The sequence below is a fragment of the Moschus berezovskii genome, unplaced genomic scaffold, assembly GCF_049115385.1.
Source record: "Moschus berezovskii isolate FMDL1 unplaced genomic scaffold, NW_MosBer_1.0 29, whole genome shotgun sequence".
Taxonomy (NCBI): domain Eukaryota; kingdom Metazoa; phylum Chordata; class Mammalia; order Artiodactyla; family Moschidae; genus Moschus; species Moschus berezovskii.
In genome coordinates this window covers 91,619-107,554 of record NW_028290453.1, presented here as the reverse complement: position 1 = coordinate 107,554, position 15,936 = coordinate 91,619, and the positions used below count along the sequence as shown (strand labels likewise).

At 44.0% G+C, this 15,936-nt stretch overlaps 1 protein-coding gene across 1 annotated transcript in view; it reads right to left on the bottom strand.

The window, feature by feature from the left end:
* LOC148772973 (protocadherin Fat 3-like) overlaps positions 1 to 255 on the bottom strand; it is a 180,178-nt gene extending 179,923 nt beyond the window's left edge. Inside the window, exon 1 of the mRNA XM_088834566.1 lies at positions 238 to 255. Coding sequence (XP_088690692.1) covers positions 238 to 255 — 18 coding nt within the window. The remainder of the gene's footprint in view (positions 1 to 237) is intronic.
* Positions 256 to 15,936: the final 15,681 nt, after the last annotated feature.

Here is a 15,936-nt window from a genome sequence, read left to right as displayed (position 1 = left end):
TGTGACCCCATGGACTGTAGCCTACCAGGCTCCTCTGTCCATGGGATTATTGTGGCAAGAATACTGGAGGAGGTTGCCATTTCCCCCTCCAGGGGATCTTCCCAACCCAGGGACTGAACCCACATCTCCTGTGATTCCTGCATTGGCAGGCAGATTCGTTACCACTGAGCCACCTGGCAAGCCCAAGGATCAAATTCATGTTCCCTGCATTGCAAGGCAGGTTCTTAACCACTGTACCCCCGGGGAAGGTCCCATGGTGGCGGGGGAGGGTGCATTTTTAAAACTACCATACTCTTCATTATCAGAGAAATGCAAATCAAAACCATAATGAGGTACTATCTCACGCCGGTCAGAATGGCTGCTATCCAAAAGTTTACAAACAATAAATGCCGGAGAGGGTGCAGAGAAAAGGGAACCCTCTTACACTGTTGGTGGGAATGCAAACTAGTACAGCCACTATGAAGAACAGTGTGGAGAGTCCTTAAAAAACTGGAAATAGAACTGCCATACGAGCCAGCAATCCTACTGCTGGGCATACACACCGAGGAAACCAGAATTGAAAGAGACACGTGTACCCCAATGTTCATAGCAGCACTGTTTACAGTAGCCAGGACATGGAGGCAACTTAGATGTCCATCTGCAGATGAATGGATAAGAAAGCTGTGGTACATATACACAATGGAATATTACTCAGCTATTAAGAATGCATTTGAATCAGTTCTAATGAGGTGGATGAAACTGGAGCCTATAATACAGAGTGAAGTAAGCCAGAAAGAAAAACACCAATACAGTATATTAACACACATATATGGAATTTAGAAAGATGGTAACGAAGATCCTATGTGAGACAGCAAAAGAGACACAGATGTAAAGAACAGTCTTTTGGACTCTGTGGGAGAAGGCAAGGGTGGGATGATTTGAGAGAATAGCATTGAGACATGTGTATTACCATATGTGAAACAGATCACCAGCCCAGGTTCGATGCATGAGACAGGGTGCTCAGGGCTGGTGAACTGGGATGACCCTGAGGGATGGGATGGGGAGGGAGGTGGGAGGGGGGTTCAGGATGGGGACATATGTACATCCATGGCTGATTCATGTCAATGTATGGCAAAACCACTACAATATTGTAAAGTAATTAGCCTCTAATTAAAATAAATTAATTTAAAAAAAACTACCGTACTGATAAAATTCTTAGGGATATTTGAGAATCCTCACCCCAGATTGAAAAAATTCAAATTCATATAATCATCTCTCAGGTCATTCATCATGTGTAATGAATTTCTATTAATTATAGTGCTTGCCTTTGTCAGGATATTTTCTTATAAATCAGCTTCATTCTTACAACATGATAGCCAAGACAAAACAGGACAAATAAGCGCATCAAACTTACTCATATCCGTGCAAATTGCTGTAGTCTTAGAGACAATCTCAAGTCTGTTTATTCAGCTCATCATTCTACCCATGCTAAGTGGCAGTCCTGTCACACAGCTCTGAGACATGATTGAGTTAAACCATTTAGGTCTTTTCCTTCAGAGAAGCAATAGTGTGTGGTTTCCTTATGAAGGCCAAAGTGCTGGATTTTACAGTCCTTCCTATTGAACTTCATCGTACTGAGAGTTTTAGTTCCATATTCTAGGCTGCTGGGACAGTCACAGTGATGACAAAGAGCAGGTATCAAAAGCTTGCTGTGCTCGGAGGGCTCACTCTGAGAGGCACAGTCCATGCTCCTTTAACTGCTCCTTTTGCTGTTAAAACAATCTCATGAGGACTTTCCTAGTGGTCCAGTGGATGAGAATTGGCGTGCCGATATGGGAGATAAGTGTTTGATCCCTGGTTCTAGAAGACTCCACATGCCATGGAGCGACTAAGCCTGTATGACACAACTACCAAGCCTGCTGCAGGCACTGAAGTCCAGGTGCCTAGAGCCTGTGCTTCACAACAAGAAAAGTCACCACAACGAGAAGCCCGTGAGTGCAATGGAGAATAGCCCCCATTCACCACAGCTAGAAAAAGCCCTGTAGCAACGAAGACCTAACACAATCAAAAATAAATAAGTCAGTCAGTTCAGTCACTCAGTCGAGTCTGACTCTTTATGACCCATGGACTGCAGCACACCAGGCTTCCCTGTCCATCACCAACTCCTGGAGTTTACTCAAACTCATGTCCATCAAATCGTGATGCCATCCAACCATCTCATCCTCTGTTGTCCCCTTCTCCTCCTGCCTTCAGTCTTTCCCAGCATCGCAGTCTTTTCCAACGTCAGTTCTTGGCATCAGGTGGTCAAATATTCGAGTTTCAGCCTCAGCATCAGTCCTTCCAAGAATATTCAGGACTAATTTCCTGTAGGATGGACTGGTTGGATCTCCTTGCTGTCCAAGGGACTGAAGTCTTCTCCAACACCACAGTTCAAAACCATCAATTCTTCAGTGCTCAGTTTTCTTTATAGTCCAACTCTCATATCCATACATGACCACTGGCAAAACCATAGCTGTGACTAGACGGATGTTTATTGGCAAAGTACTGTCTCTGCTTTTTAATATGCTGTCTAGTTTGGTCATAGCTTTTCCTCCAAGGAGCAATCATCTTTTATTTCATGGCTGCAGTCACCATCTCCAGTGATTTTGGAGTCCAAAAAATAAAGTCTGACACTGTTTCCATTGTTTTCCCATCCATTAGCCATAAAGTGATGGGACTGGATGCCATGATCTTAGTTTTCTGAATGTTGAGTTTTAAGCCAACATTTTCACTCTCCTCTTTCACCTTCATCAAGAGACTCTTTAGTTCTTCTTTACTTTCTGCCATAAGGGTGGTGTCATCTGCATATCTGAGGTTATTGATATTTCTCCCAGCAATCTTGATTCCAGATTGTGCTTCATCCAGACCAGCATTTCCGATCATGTACTCTGCATGTAAGTTAAATAAGCAGGGTGACAATATACAGCCTTGATGTACTCCTTTCCCAATTTGGAACCAGTCTGTTGCTCCATGTCCAGTTCTAACTGTTGCTTCCTGACCTGCATGCAGATTTCTTACGAGGCAGGTCAGGTGGTCTTGTATTCCCATCTCTTGAAGAATTTTCCAGTTTGTTGTGATCCACACAGTCAAAGGCTTTGCCATAGTCAATAAAGCAAAAGTAGATGTTTTTCTGGAACTCTCTTGCCTTTTTGATGATCCAACGGATGTTGGCAGCTTAATCTCTGATTCCTCTGCCTTTTCTAAATCCAGCTTGAACATCTGGAAGTTCATGGTTCATGTACTGTTGAAGCCCAGCTTGGGGAATTTTGAGCATTACTTTGCTAGTGTGTGAGATGAGTGCAATTGTGCGGTAGTTTGAGCATACTTTGGCATTGCCTTTCTTTGGGATTGGAATGAAAACTGACCATTTCCAGTACTGATGCCACTGCTGAGTTTTCCAGATTTGCTGGCATACTGAGTGCAGCACTTTCAAAGTGTCATCTTTTAGGATTTGAAATGGCTCAATTGGAATTCCATCACCTCCACTAGCTTTGTCCACAGTGATGCTTTCTAAGGCCGACTTGACTTCACATTCCAAGATGTCTGGTTCCAGGTGAGTGATCACGCCATCATGATTATCTTGGTCATGAAGATCTTTTTTGTACAGTTCTTCTGTGTATTCTTGCCACCTCTTCTTAATATCTTCTGCTTCTGTTGGGTCCATACCATTTCTGTCCTTTATCAAGTCCCTCTTTGCATTAAATGTTCCCCTGATATCTCTAATTTTCTTGAAGAGATCGCTAGTCTTTCCCATTCTATTGTTTTCCTCTATTTCTTTGCATTCATCACTGAGGTAGGCTTTCTTATCTCTCCTTGCTATTCTTTGGAACTCTGTGTTCAAATGGGTAGATCTTTCTGTTTCTCCTTTGCCTTTAGCTTCTCTTTCTCAGCTATTTGTAAGGCCTTCTTGGACAGCCATTTTGCCTTTTTCCATTTCTTTTTCTTGCGGATGGTCTTGATCACTGCCTCTTGTATACTGTCACCAACTTCAGTCCATAGTTCTTCAGGCACTCTATCAGATCTAATCCCTTGAATCTATTTGCCACTTCTACTGGAGAAGGGAATGGCAAACCACTTCGGTATTCTTGCCTTGAGAAACCCATGAACAGCATGAGAAGGCAAATAAATAAAGGAATGGATAAATAAATAATTATTTAAAGCCAGGATCTATCCGTTAAAAAAAAAAAGAAACAACATCTCAGGACACACACACTACTATTATACCCATTTGATAGATCAGTTCAGTTCAGTTCAGTCGCTCAGTCATGTCCGACTCTTTGCGACCCCATGAATCACAGCACGCCAGCCTCCTTGTCCATCACCAACTCCCGGAGTTCACTCAAACCCATGTCCATCAAGTTGGTAATGCCATCCAGCCATCTCATCCTCTGTCGTCCCCTTCTCCTTCTGCTCCCAATCCCTCCCAGAATCAGGGTCTTTTCCAGTGAGTCAACTCTTCGCATGAGATGGCCAAAGTATTGGAATTTCAGTTTTAGCATCAATCCTTCCAATGAACATCCAGGACTGATCTCCTTTAGGATGGACTGGTTGGACATCCTTGCAGTCCAAGGGACTCTCAAGAGTCTTCTCCAACACCACAGTTCAAAAGCATTAATTCTTCAGTGCTCAGCTTTCTTCACAGTCCAACTCTCACATCCATACATGACCATGGGAAAAACTATAGCCTTGACTAGATGGACCTTGGTTGGCAAAGTGATGTCTCTACTTTTTTATATGCTATCTAAGTTGGTCATAACTTTCCTTCCAAGGAGTAAGCATCTTTTAATTTCATGGCTGCAATCACTATCTGCAGTTATTTTGGAGCCCAAAAAATAAAGTCTGACACTTTTTCCACTGTTTCCCCATCTATTTGCCATGAGGTGATGGGACCAGATGTCATGATCTTAGTTTTCTGAATGTTGAGCTTCAAGCCAACTTTTTCACTCCCCCTTTCACTTTCATCAAGAGGCTCTTTAGTTCCTGTTCACTTTCTGCCATAAGGGTGGTGTCATCTGCATGTCTTGAGTTATTCATATTTCTCCTGGCAATCTTGATTCAAGCTTGTGCTTCCTCCAGCCCAGCATTTCTCATGATGTACTCTTCATATAAGTTAAATAAGCAGGGTGACAATATACAGCTTTGACGTAATCTTTTTCCTATTTGGAACCAGTCTGTTGTTCCATGTCCAGTTCTGTTGCTTCCTGACCTGCATATATTTTCTTAAGAGGCAGGTCAGGTGGTCTGGTATTCCCATCTCTTTCAGAATTTTCCACAGTTTATTGTGACCCACACAGTCAAAGGCTTTGGCATAGTCAATAAAGCAGAAATGGATGGTTTTCTGGAACTCTCTTGCTTTTTCGATGATCCAGCAGATGTTGGCAATTTGATCTCTGGTTCCTCTGCCTTTTCTAAAACCTGCTTGAACATCAGGAAGTTCACGGTTCACGTATTGCTGAAGCCTGGCTTGGAGAATTTTGAGCATTACTTTACCAGCATGTGAGATGTGTGCAATTGTAAAGGAGCTCAATTTATGAACTTGCCCAAGGTCACACTGTTCTTAGTGGAAAGGTTTTTATTTTAATCCTGGCTGTTTGTTTTTTACACCCTGGAATCAGCACACCATGGCCAAATCTGGCCACTTGTTTTTGTAAATAAAGTTTTATTGGAATGTAGCCATGCCCATCCACACCATCTAAGAACATATTATCTACAACTGTTTTCCTGCTTTAAAGTACAGTTGAGTACTTGAAGCAGAGAGTATATAGGCCACAGAGCCTAAATTATTTATTATTTTGTCCTTTACAGAAAACTTTTGCCAATCTCTGTTCTCAGCCTTATGTTCTGCTGCCACTTTGGTTCATGGAAATCACGGACTGCATGTTTGTTTTGCTCAGTCCTTGGCGTGATCATTTACACCGTCACTATCTTTCACAGGAACCCTGGAGACGCTGCCATTTCTATTCTACAGCTGGAGACAGTAAGACTCAGAAGTGATGTAAGTTTTGCAAGGCCACTCAGTCAGAAAGTGTTGGGACTTGGGTTCGCACCCAGTCAGCTTGGCTTCCCAGTTCCTGCTCTTTTGCTACCCTGCAAGCATCTGTTAACCATCTGTTTAAAATTCCCTCCTCAAGCGTAGCTTTGGATCAGCATCAAGCTTGTAGCTGTGCTTCTAGAATCAAGCTTTTCCCTCCTTTAATAATTGGGGCCATCCCCATCTCCAGCCTTGTGGCACCCTTCCTGTTATCCTCAATTCCTAACAGACTGTCACCAGACCATGGGCCACGGCTGGAACTTGTTTCAGCTCTCTAAGACTTATTTAGTGGAGATCCCGCTTCTCCTCCTATTTCGCTGTGTCTGCACCTTCGGCTCCCCTCTCACAGAATTCGCCAGGCCCTGCTCCCTGGTAAAGGCGATGGGAGGAAGGAGGGTGAAGCTGAGTGGGCCCCAATTTCTGTTCTCTCCTACTCATCAGGCACTTAGTGCATATTCTGTGCACACACTCTTCTAAATCTTTAATAAATATTAACTCATTTATCCTTACATCTGGCTTCCCAGGTGGCTCATGTGGTAAAGAATGTGCCTGCCAATGCAAGAGAAGCAGGTTCAATCAATCCCTGAGTCAGGAAGATCCCCTGGAGGAGGAAATGGTAATCCTCCAGTATTCTTGCCTGGAGAATTCCAAGGACAGAGGAACCTGATGGGCTATAGTTCACGCTTGCATGCCCAGTTACTTCGGTCGTGTCTGACTCTTTGCTCCCCCATGGACTGTAACACTCCAGGCTCCTCTGTCCATCGGATTCTCCAGGCAAGAGTACAGGAGTGGGTTGCCGTTTCCTCCTCTAGGTGATCTTCCTGTCCCAGGGATCAAACTTTCGTCTTCTGCATTGAAGGCAGGTTCTTTATCCACTGAGTTACCTATGGGAAGCTTGGGCTACATCCATGGGGTCACAAAGAGTCAGACACGATTGAGTGTGCGCTCGAGCATGCGCGCGCGCGCGCACACACACACACACACACACCCACCCACCCTTGAATAAGCCCTGGGGCAGGTGGGATAGTCACCTCACTCCGCACATTACACGATTGAGCGCGCGCTCGAGCATGCGTGCGCGCGCGCGCACACACACACACACACACACACACACACACACACACCCTTGAATAAGCCCCGGGGCAGGTGGGATAGTCACCTCACTCCGCACATTAGGAAGCGGCTTGGCGTGGTGAAGTAGAGTGGACTCAGCCCGCGCCAGGGTCTGTGCTCCCCACCCCTCTACCCTATGCTGCCTCTCAGCTAAAGGCTTGCTCCAACTCCTTCCTGCGAACACAGCTGCCACATGCGCTCTCACAGCCCTTGGCACCACAGTTCAGCCTTGAGCAAAGGTGGCAAGTCTATGGCATGAGGGCTCTGCTTCTCCACTCTGGCAGCCCGCAGCCTGAGGCCACCGTGGGCGTCAACCGGTCACTATTCACGCCGCCTGTGCAGCCTCGCACAGCCAGGGTACAGCTCTTCAAGCACCATCCCATCAAGCCAGCGGCCTCCATCCCGCTGAACACACCCCCGTCCCCACCTCTCGGCATCCTGCCCGTCTGGCAATATCCTTTCTTCTTCACAAGTACTCTGTGCCCTTTTTCTGAGTCTCCTGAGTGCTCTGAGGTGTTTCAGCACCTGATACTCTTCTAAAGTGGAAGACAAAGCTTAACAGAAATTTATTTTTCCCTCCCCTTATTTCATCATCTAAAGTCTCAAGGCCTGCCTAATAGATTCTATGCAAGGAAGAAATCTAAAGACAAAGCTATTTAAACTAAGGCAGTTTCCAACCACATGTGGCAAGTCAGTGTCAGACATACTGCAATATGGGTCCTCCTAACTTTTTGGTAGGTGCATGTGACCTCCTATAGCTGAATCTAAGGGCTAGTCACCTCGAACCTCGGGTTAGCCTTACCTTTTACCCAAAGGTATCGTACATATGTTATCATCTTAAAGCCTTGTTCAGTTCAGTTCAGTCGCTCAGTCGTGTCCGACTCTCTGAGACCCCATGAATCACAGCACGCCAGGCCTCCCTGTCCATCACGAACTCCCGGAGTTCACTCAAACTCATGTCCACAGAGTCGGTGGTGCCATCCAGCCATCTCATTCTCTGTTGTCCCCTTCTCCTCCCGCCCCCAACCTTTCCCAGCATCAGAGTCTTTTCCAGTGAGTCAACTCGTCGCATGAGGTGGCCAAAGTATTGCAGTTTCAGCCTTAGCATCAGTCCTTCCAATGAACACCCAGGATTGATCTCCTTTAGAATGGACTGGTTGGATCTCCTTGCAGTACAAGGGGCTCTCAAGAGTCTTCTCCAACACCACAGTTGAAAAGCATCAATTCTTCAGTGCTCAGCTTTCTTCACAGTCCAACTCTCACATCCATACATGACCACGGGAAAAACCATAGCCTTGACTAGACGGACCTTTGTTGGCAAAGTAATGTCTCTGCAATACTAATAATGCCACCCTTCTTTGGATCTGATTATATTCCAACACAATATGTCTAGAGGTCCCTGGATTCAAAAGACATGTGCTCCATGGATAAGATATTAGATGCTATTGACAATAAATTCTAGCGAGGATGCCTATGTGTTTTCACTGTTTGACTCCAGGGCCCGTTGTGGATGGCACAATTTTCACCACTTATGTGTGCTGGGTGTCTGTCACTACACGGTCACTACACAGGTAGACAAACGGATGAAGGAACCCATTGCAGAGTATTTTCTTACCCCTTCCATGTTGTTTTATGGACTTCAGAACCTCAGGCTAAGGAGAGACTGGCTTTCCTCACTTCTATTATATTCAGGAAGGCATGGTCACTAGACATTAAGAGAACTCAAGAGTCCTTGGAGTTTAGACACCATTCTGGCTCCATCTGCTCACTTTACAGATGAGGAAACAGATGCAGACTGATGTGTTTCTTAACCCAACATCATATTACTGGCAATAACCTCAATGTTTCCAAGAGATTAGTTCCATGACTCCAAGCTGCCCTTTGAGCTTCAAATGAAGCATGCACTCAGAAATTCTCAGATACAGATATCTGCATGATTTAAGTATGGCAGAGGCTTTAATTTAGGTATTTTTCAAAATGCTAGACTCTTAAAAAAAATAGAAGTGTGTGTAGAGTAGATGTCATGTTTATTTTTCATGTTTACTTATTATCTTCAAAATGTTCCACAACCATTAAATCCTTAATCCTTCCAAGACAGTAGAGAGGTTGAAAACCAGTTTATCTCTTCCTCACAAGGGAAGCAACCTTCTCAAAAATACTCAGGGGCTGATATGAAGGCAAGGGCTGGAATTCAGACCTGTCTGCCTATGTGTTCAGACTACTGCATTGCTGGGAAGAACAGGGCTTCCCACCATTTCTAGAAAGGAAACTATGAGCAAACAGTAAATTAAAGGGTACTTCTCAAAGGAGGAGCAACCTGAAGATAGACTTTCTGGAACCTCCACAGTCACTCATACTTTCCATGGAAGAAAAGAAATAATAATTTTTAAAAAATGCCCGAAGCCATCTGCCTTTGAATTTACTACACGCAATTTCTCTTATCTGACCTTTAACTTGGCATTAGGGCATTAATAAGCCAAGTGGGGATGGGAAAGTGTCGTGGTCCCTTCCCACCCTGTCTTCCCCATCCCATGTTGCAGGACCTATTCTTGGGCATTTCAGGAGAAGTATACTCAGTAGTTTGCATACATTTACAGAGAGGTTTATTTTATATGGAAAAGTCTTTACCTGGAATTTTTAAAAAGAAAGGAAATGAGTTTATTTGTGTGTATGGTGTTAGGAAGTGTTCTAGTTTCATTCTTTTACAAGTGGCTGACCAGTTTTCCCAGTACCACTTGTTAAAGAGACTGTCTTTTCTCCATTTTATATTCTTGCCTCCTTTGTCAAAGATAAGGTGTCCATAAGTGCGTGGATTTATCTCTGGGCTTTCTATTTTGTTCCATTGGTCTATATTTCTGTCTTTATGCCAGTACCATACTGTCTTGATGACTGTGGCTTTGTAATAGAGCCTGAAATCTTGCAGGTTGATTCCCCCAGTTCCATTCTTCTTCCCCAAGATTGCTTTGGCTATTCGAGGAGAACATAGGCAAAACACTCTATGACATAAATCACAGCAGGATCCTCCATGACCCACCTCCCAGAATATTGGAAATAAAAGCAAAAATAAACAAATGGGACCTAATTAAAATTAAAAGCTTCTGCACAGCAAAGGAAACCATAAGCAAGGTGAAAAGACAGCCTTCAGAATGGGAGAAAATAATAGCAAATGAAACAACTGACAAAGAATTAATCTCTAAAATATACAAGCAGTTCCTGCAGCTCAATTCCAGAAAAATAAACGACCCAATCAAAAAATGGGCCAAAGAACTAAACAGACATTTCTCCAAAGAAGACATACAGATGGCTAACAAACACATGAAAAAATGCTCAACATCCCTCATAATCAGAGAAATGCAAATCAAAACCACAATGAGATACCATTTCACACCAGTCAGAATGGCTGCTATCCAAAAGTCTACATGCAATAAATGCTGGAGAGGGTGTGGAGAAAAGGGAACCCTCTTACACTGTTGGTGGGAATGCAAACTAGTACAGCCACTATGGAGAACAGTGTGGAGATTCCTTAAAAAACTGGAAATAGAACTGCCATATGATCCAGCAATTGCACTCCTGGGCATACACACCAAGGAAACCAGAATTGAAAGAGAAACGTGTACTCCAATGTTCATTGCAGCACTGTTTATAATAGCCAGGACATGGAAGCAACCTAGATGTCCATCTGCAGACGAATGGATAAGAAAGCTTTGGTACATTTACACAATGGAGTATCACTCAGCCATTAAAAAGAATACATTTGAATCAGTTCTAATGAGGTGGATGAAACTAGAGCCTATTATACAGAGTGAATTAAGCCAGAAAGAAAAACACCAATACAGTATACTAATACATATATATGGAATTTAGAAAGATGGAAATAAAAACCCTGTAATGCTGCTGCTGCTGCTAAGTCACTTCAGTCGTGTCTGACTCTGTGCGACCCCATAGACGGAAGCCCACTAGGCATACGAGACAGCAAAAGAGACACAGATGTATAGAACGGTCTTTGGGACCCTGTGGGAGAGGGTGAGGGTGGGATGGTTTGGGAGAATGGCATTGAAACATGTATATTATCATATGTGAAACGAATCGCCAGTTCAGGGTTGATGCACGTTACAGGATGCTCGGGGCTGGTGTGCAGGGATGACCCAGAGGGAGGTGGGAGGGGGGTTCAGGAAGGGGAACTCACGTACACCCGGGGCAGATTCATGTCAATGTATGGCAAAACCAACAAATATAATATGGTAAAATTTAAAAAAAATGCCAAAAAAAAAGGAAATGAGGAATGAAAGGAAGCAAAGCAAGGAAGGGAGGAAGAGGTGAAGTGGAGGAGGAGGAGAGGAGGGAGGAAACATCACAGTTTGGTGTGAGGCAGGGGAGGAAAGAGGGGAAGGAAGGAAATAGCAAGGTCGAGTACGTGGGTAACCTTTCACAGGAGGTGAGTCTGGAAGGAATAAGCAGAATTCTTTTCTGAAGAGAATGGGGGTGTATTACCTTCCATGGGCTTCCCTGATAGCTCAGTTGGTAAAGAATTCACCTGCAATGCAGGAGACCCTGGTTCAATTCCTGGGTCGGGAAGATACCCTGGAGAGCAGATAGGCTACCCTCCCCAGTATTCTTGGGCTTCCCTTGTGGCTCAGCTGGTAAAGAATCCGCCTGCAATGGGGGAGACCTGGGTTCGATCCCTGCATTGGGAAGATCCCCTGGAGAAGGGAAAGGCTACCCACTGCAGTATTCTGGCCTGGAGAATCCCATGGACAGTGTAGTCCATGGGGTCGCAAAGAGTCGGACACCACTGAGTGACTTTCACTTTCACTTCACCTTCCATACAGAGAAAGCCATTGAGAAAGTCATGGAAACAACAAAGTCCCATCACGAGGATACAGAAGATGTGCTATACATACACGATGGACTATTACTTAGTCACAAAAAAGTTAAATGGTGCCATTTGCAACATGAACCTAGGGATTATCATACTAAGTGAAGTAACTCAGAGAAAGACAAATACCACATGATATCAATTATCTATGGAATTTTTTAAAAAAGCATACAAATTAATTTATTTACAAAACAAACTTACAGACATAGAAAACAAATTTATGGTTACCACAGAGGAAAAGGAGGGGCAGAAGGGATAAATTTTGAGTATGATGAAAACAGATACATGCTGCTGTATATACAATAGATAAGCAACAAGGATTTACTGTATAGCATGGGGACTATATCTAATACTTTGTAACAACCTAAAGTGGAAAAGAATCTGAATTTATATATATGTGTGTATATATATACACATATAACTACATTACTTTGCTGCACACTGAAACTAACAGTATTGTAAATCAACTATATGCCGAAGAATTGATGCTTTTGAACTGTGGTGCTGGAGAAGACTCTTGAGAGTCCCTTGGACTGCAAGGAGATCCAACCAGTCCATTCTAAAGGAGATCAGTCGTGGATGTTCATTGGAAGGACTGATGCTAAAGCTGAAACTCCAATACTTTGGCCACCCCATGCAAAGAGTTGACTCACTGGAAAAGACTCTGATGCTGGGAGGGATTGGGGGCAGGAGGAGAAGGGGATGTCAGAGGATGAGATGGCTGGATGGCATCACCGACTCAATGGACGTGAGTTTGAGTGAACTCTGGGAGTTGGTGATGGACAGGGAGGCCTGGCATGCTCTGATTCATGGGGTCGCAAAGAGTTGGACATGACTGAGCAACTGAACTGAACTGATACCTCAATTAAAAAAAAAAAATCCATTCACTAAATGCTGGGACTGCCAATCTTTGGGAAAAATCTGATGAGTTTGCTCTGAACTTTCTTTCAGAAAGTTTTCTTTTTCTAAAAAGTTGTTTTTCAAATGGCACAAACCAGATGGGCTCCGTGACCCACAGAACTACGGAACATAGGCTTTCAGGTCACTGAATCATACTCTTGATTTTTGTGCTATTTCTCTCTGCATAAAGATGCCCATTATCAGGCAGCCATAGGACAGTCTGCTCACAGTCCACCCAGAGAGTACAGCGTGCTGATGCCCATGAGTCTGTGAGCCGCTTTGGGACTGGTGCAATGCTACCACAGAGCTGGTGCTCAGGAAATGTTTGTTGGCTGAATGCACCTTTGAAGCTTGTATCTCAGGACAAGAAGGCACTTTTTCCTCACCATGTTGAGACCCAGCAAAAGGTAAATGGCAGCTTTTTTTAGAAAGATCCTTGACCAATTCACTTTGGCAGTGGCTGCTAATATTACAGCTTTGTCCAAATCTCTTCTTTGCACTTCAGGAAATAAAGTATTTCTCAGCCTGACATCCCTTAGAGCTTTTTTTTTTTTCCCTGCAGTGAGGTATACATCAGCTACTAATCTCATCACATTTCCATTTCCTGCCAGGCTCATCTGCTCATCATTTTCTATTCATAAAACTTGCTTGATTCTAATCTTCCCTATCAGCAGGAACTAAACACCTCCTCAAAGTTTCTTTAGAGTGATGGTGATTACCACACATGTGCTAACTCCCCCTTTCAAACAGATGGGTCCAATCTGTGTGCTCACATGCGGGCCATTAAGAAAGTTCTGCCAGGAACCAAGAGGTGACATCATATTAGCCCCAGGACTAAATCCCCCTGCACCACTTCACAATCTCCCTGACATCAAGGCCTTAGTCAGTCAATTCATGATTCCACACTCCCCATTCTGTGAAACAGAATCCACGAGGTATGAATTACGATGGGAAGTGTGTATTAGTAGCCTCCCCTCTCTTTCATAGCACCGGACATCACACTTTATATTACTTTTATCCTGGCAGACTCTCATGCCTTAGCGCCACTGGTGATGCGATTTGAATGAAAGCTCTCTAACACTCTCCAGGCACCAGATTTTGGGACTTTCTTTCTATGGTAAAGACTTAATGCAAAAATAAGGACCTTGTTCTAATTATCAGCACAGGAAATATGGCTTTTCTCCTCCTGGCAATTCAACCTAGGTTTGCAGGGCAACTTAGCAGGTCATTTAACACCCTGTCTACCTAAAAGTAGATCCCATTGACTGCAATCTACCAGGCTTGTCCATCCATGGCATTTTCCAGGCAAAAACACTGGAGTGGGTTGCCATTTCCTTCTTCAGGGGATCTTCCCAACCCGCGGATCGAACCCAGGTGTCCCACATTGCAGGCAGATGCTTCACCCTCTGAGCCACCAGGGAAACCCACCCAAAAGTATATGAATTTTAAATTTATCAACTTAAAAAAACGGGGGGGTCATGTATATGTGTACAAAGCACATATGGGCTAAGAGAGGAATCATGGACTGGGGGGGCCCAGAGATATGCTTTTATTTGGCCCATACAGACTATTGAAAGTTTTCTGTCTACATCAAAAACTAGAGAGATATCACACAAAAAATCAAATACCCATTCTCTCCTGAAAAATCACAATAACTGGCCCACTCTTCTCTATATTTCTTACACCATGTCAGATGTCATTCATCATCAATACTGTGCAGACACTTTTCATGGAGTAGAGAAATATTTCTCACTATCTACATTCCTATCAAAAATGGTTATAAAATATAGATGGTGGAGATTGCATATTCAAAAGCAAGAGCAGAAGACAGCATGTCTTTTGGTAAGTGAAGGACATTTCTGTAAGTTTAACATGCAAACACTCAGCTTGCTCCATACTTCACTCACTGAACATGCCTGAGTGGACTCTGGAGACATTTGGGTTGGCAATCCTTGGTTTAAGGTGTTGGTAAAAATCTCTCCATAATGGGGATATTTAATTTCATGTGTGGTGGAGAGGAAAATGTAACTCTTGGGAGAGGCTGTTCAGAGCCAATAGAAACGCATCTTCATCATCATTCCTTCTCCAGGTACTGTGATTGCAGATATCATAGTTTTAGAAATATTACAAGTTTGCAGAAGACATCTTTGGCCACACCATCATTTAAACATGAAACACGAGTCATCGTGAATGCTCTCCATGCTTTCCCCCCACATCTCATCAGTCATTAACTAGGGACCCCGCAGCTGTAACACACCCTGTCCTTCCTCTGGACGGGCACAGCCCTGCTCGTGGAGGCTCAGCTTGGTAACAGAGTACAGACCAGATTCAGTGCCCAGGGACCTTGGCCAGGAGGTCCTGGGCAGCGTACAACGTGTCTGACTCCAGTGACAGCTCTAACAAGTTCTACCTCTGAAATGTCCTTGGTGGCTCTTGGTTCCTTCTCCTTGCTTCTTGGGGTTCAGGTCTCATTATCTCCTGCTGAAACTATCATGTCTATCATCAAACTGCCTCCTCTCAGTCCATCCTTTGGAAGACCAGTGCATGCTAAGTTGCTTCAGTTGTGTCTGACTCTTTGCAATCTCATGGACTGCAGCCAACAGGCTCCTCTGTCCAAGGGATTCTCCAGGCATGAACACTGGAGTGGATTGCCATTTTCTTCTCCAGGGGGACTTCCTGACCTAGGGATCGAACCCGTGGCTAAGTCTCCTGCACTGGCAGGCACGTGCTTCACCACTAGGGCTACCTGGGAAGCCCACAATTTTTAGAAGACCAGAAAATCTTCTAAAATGAAGTTCAGATCAGTCCATTGCTGAAAGGTCTTTAAGTCCCTCTGTTAGGACACTTTTCCATAAAATGTGCCATGGAGAACTCCAGTCCTGCAGGGTGGAGAGGGTCTAGGATTCTAGAAGTTTGAATTCTATAAATCTTTCTTGGAGCTTCACAATGCACATGAGCAGAGACTTGGCTCAGAAGAAATTTAAGCAAAGAAGCTACT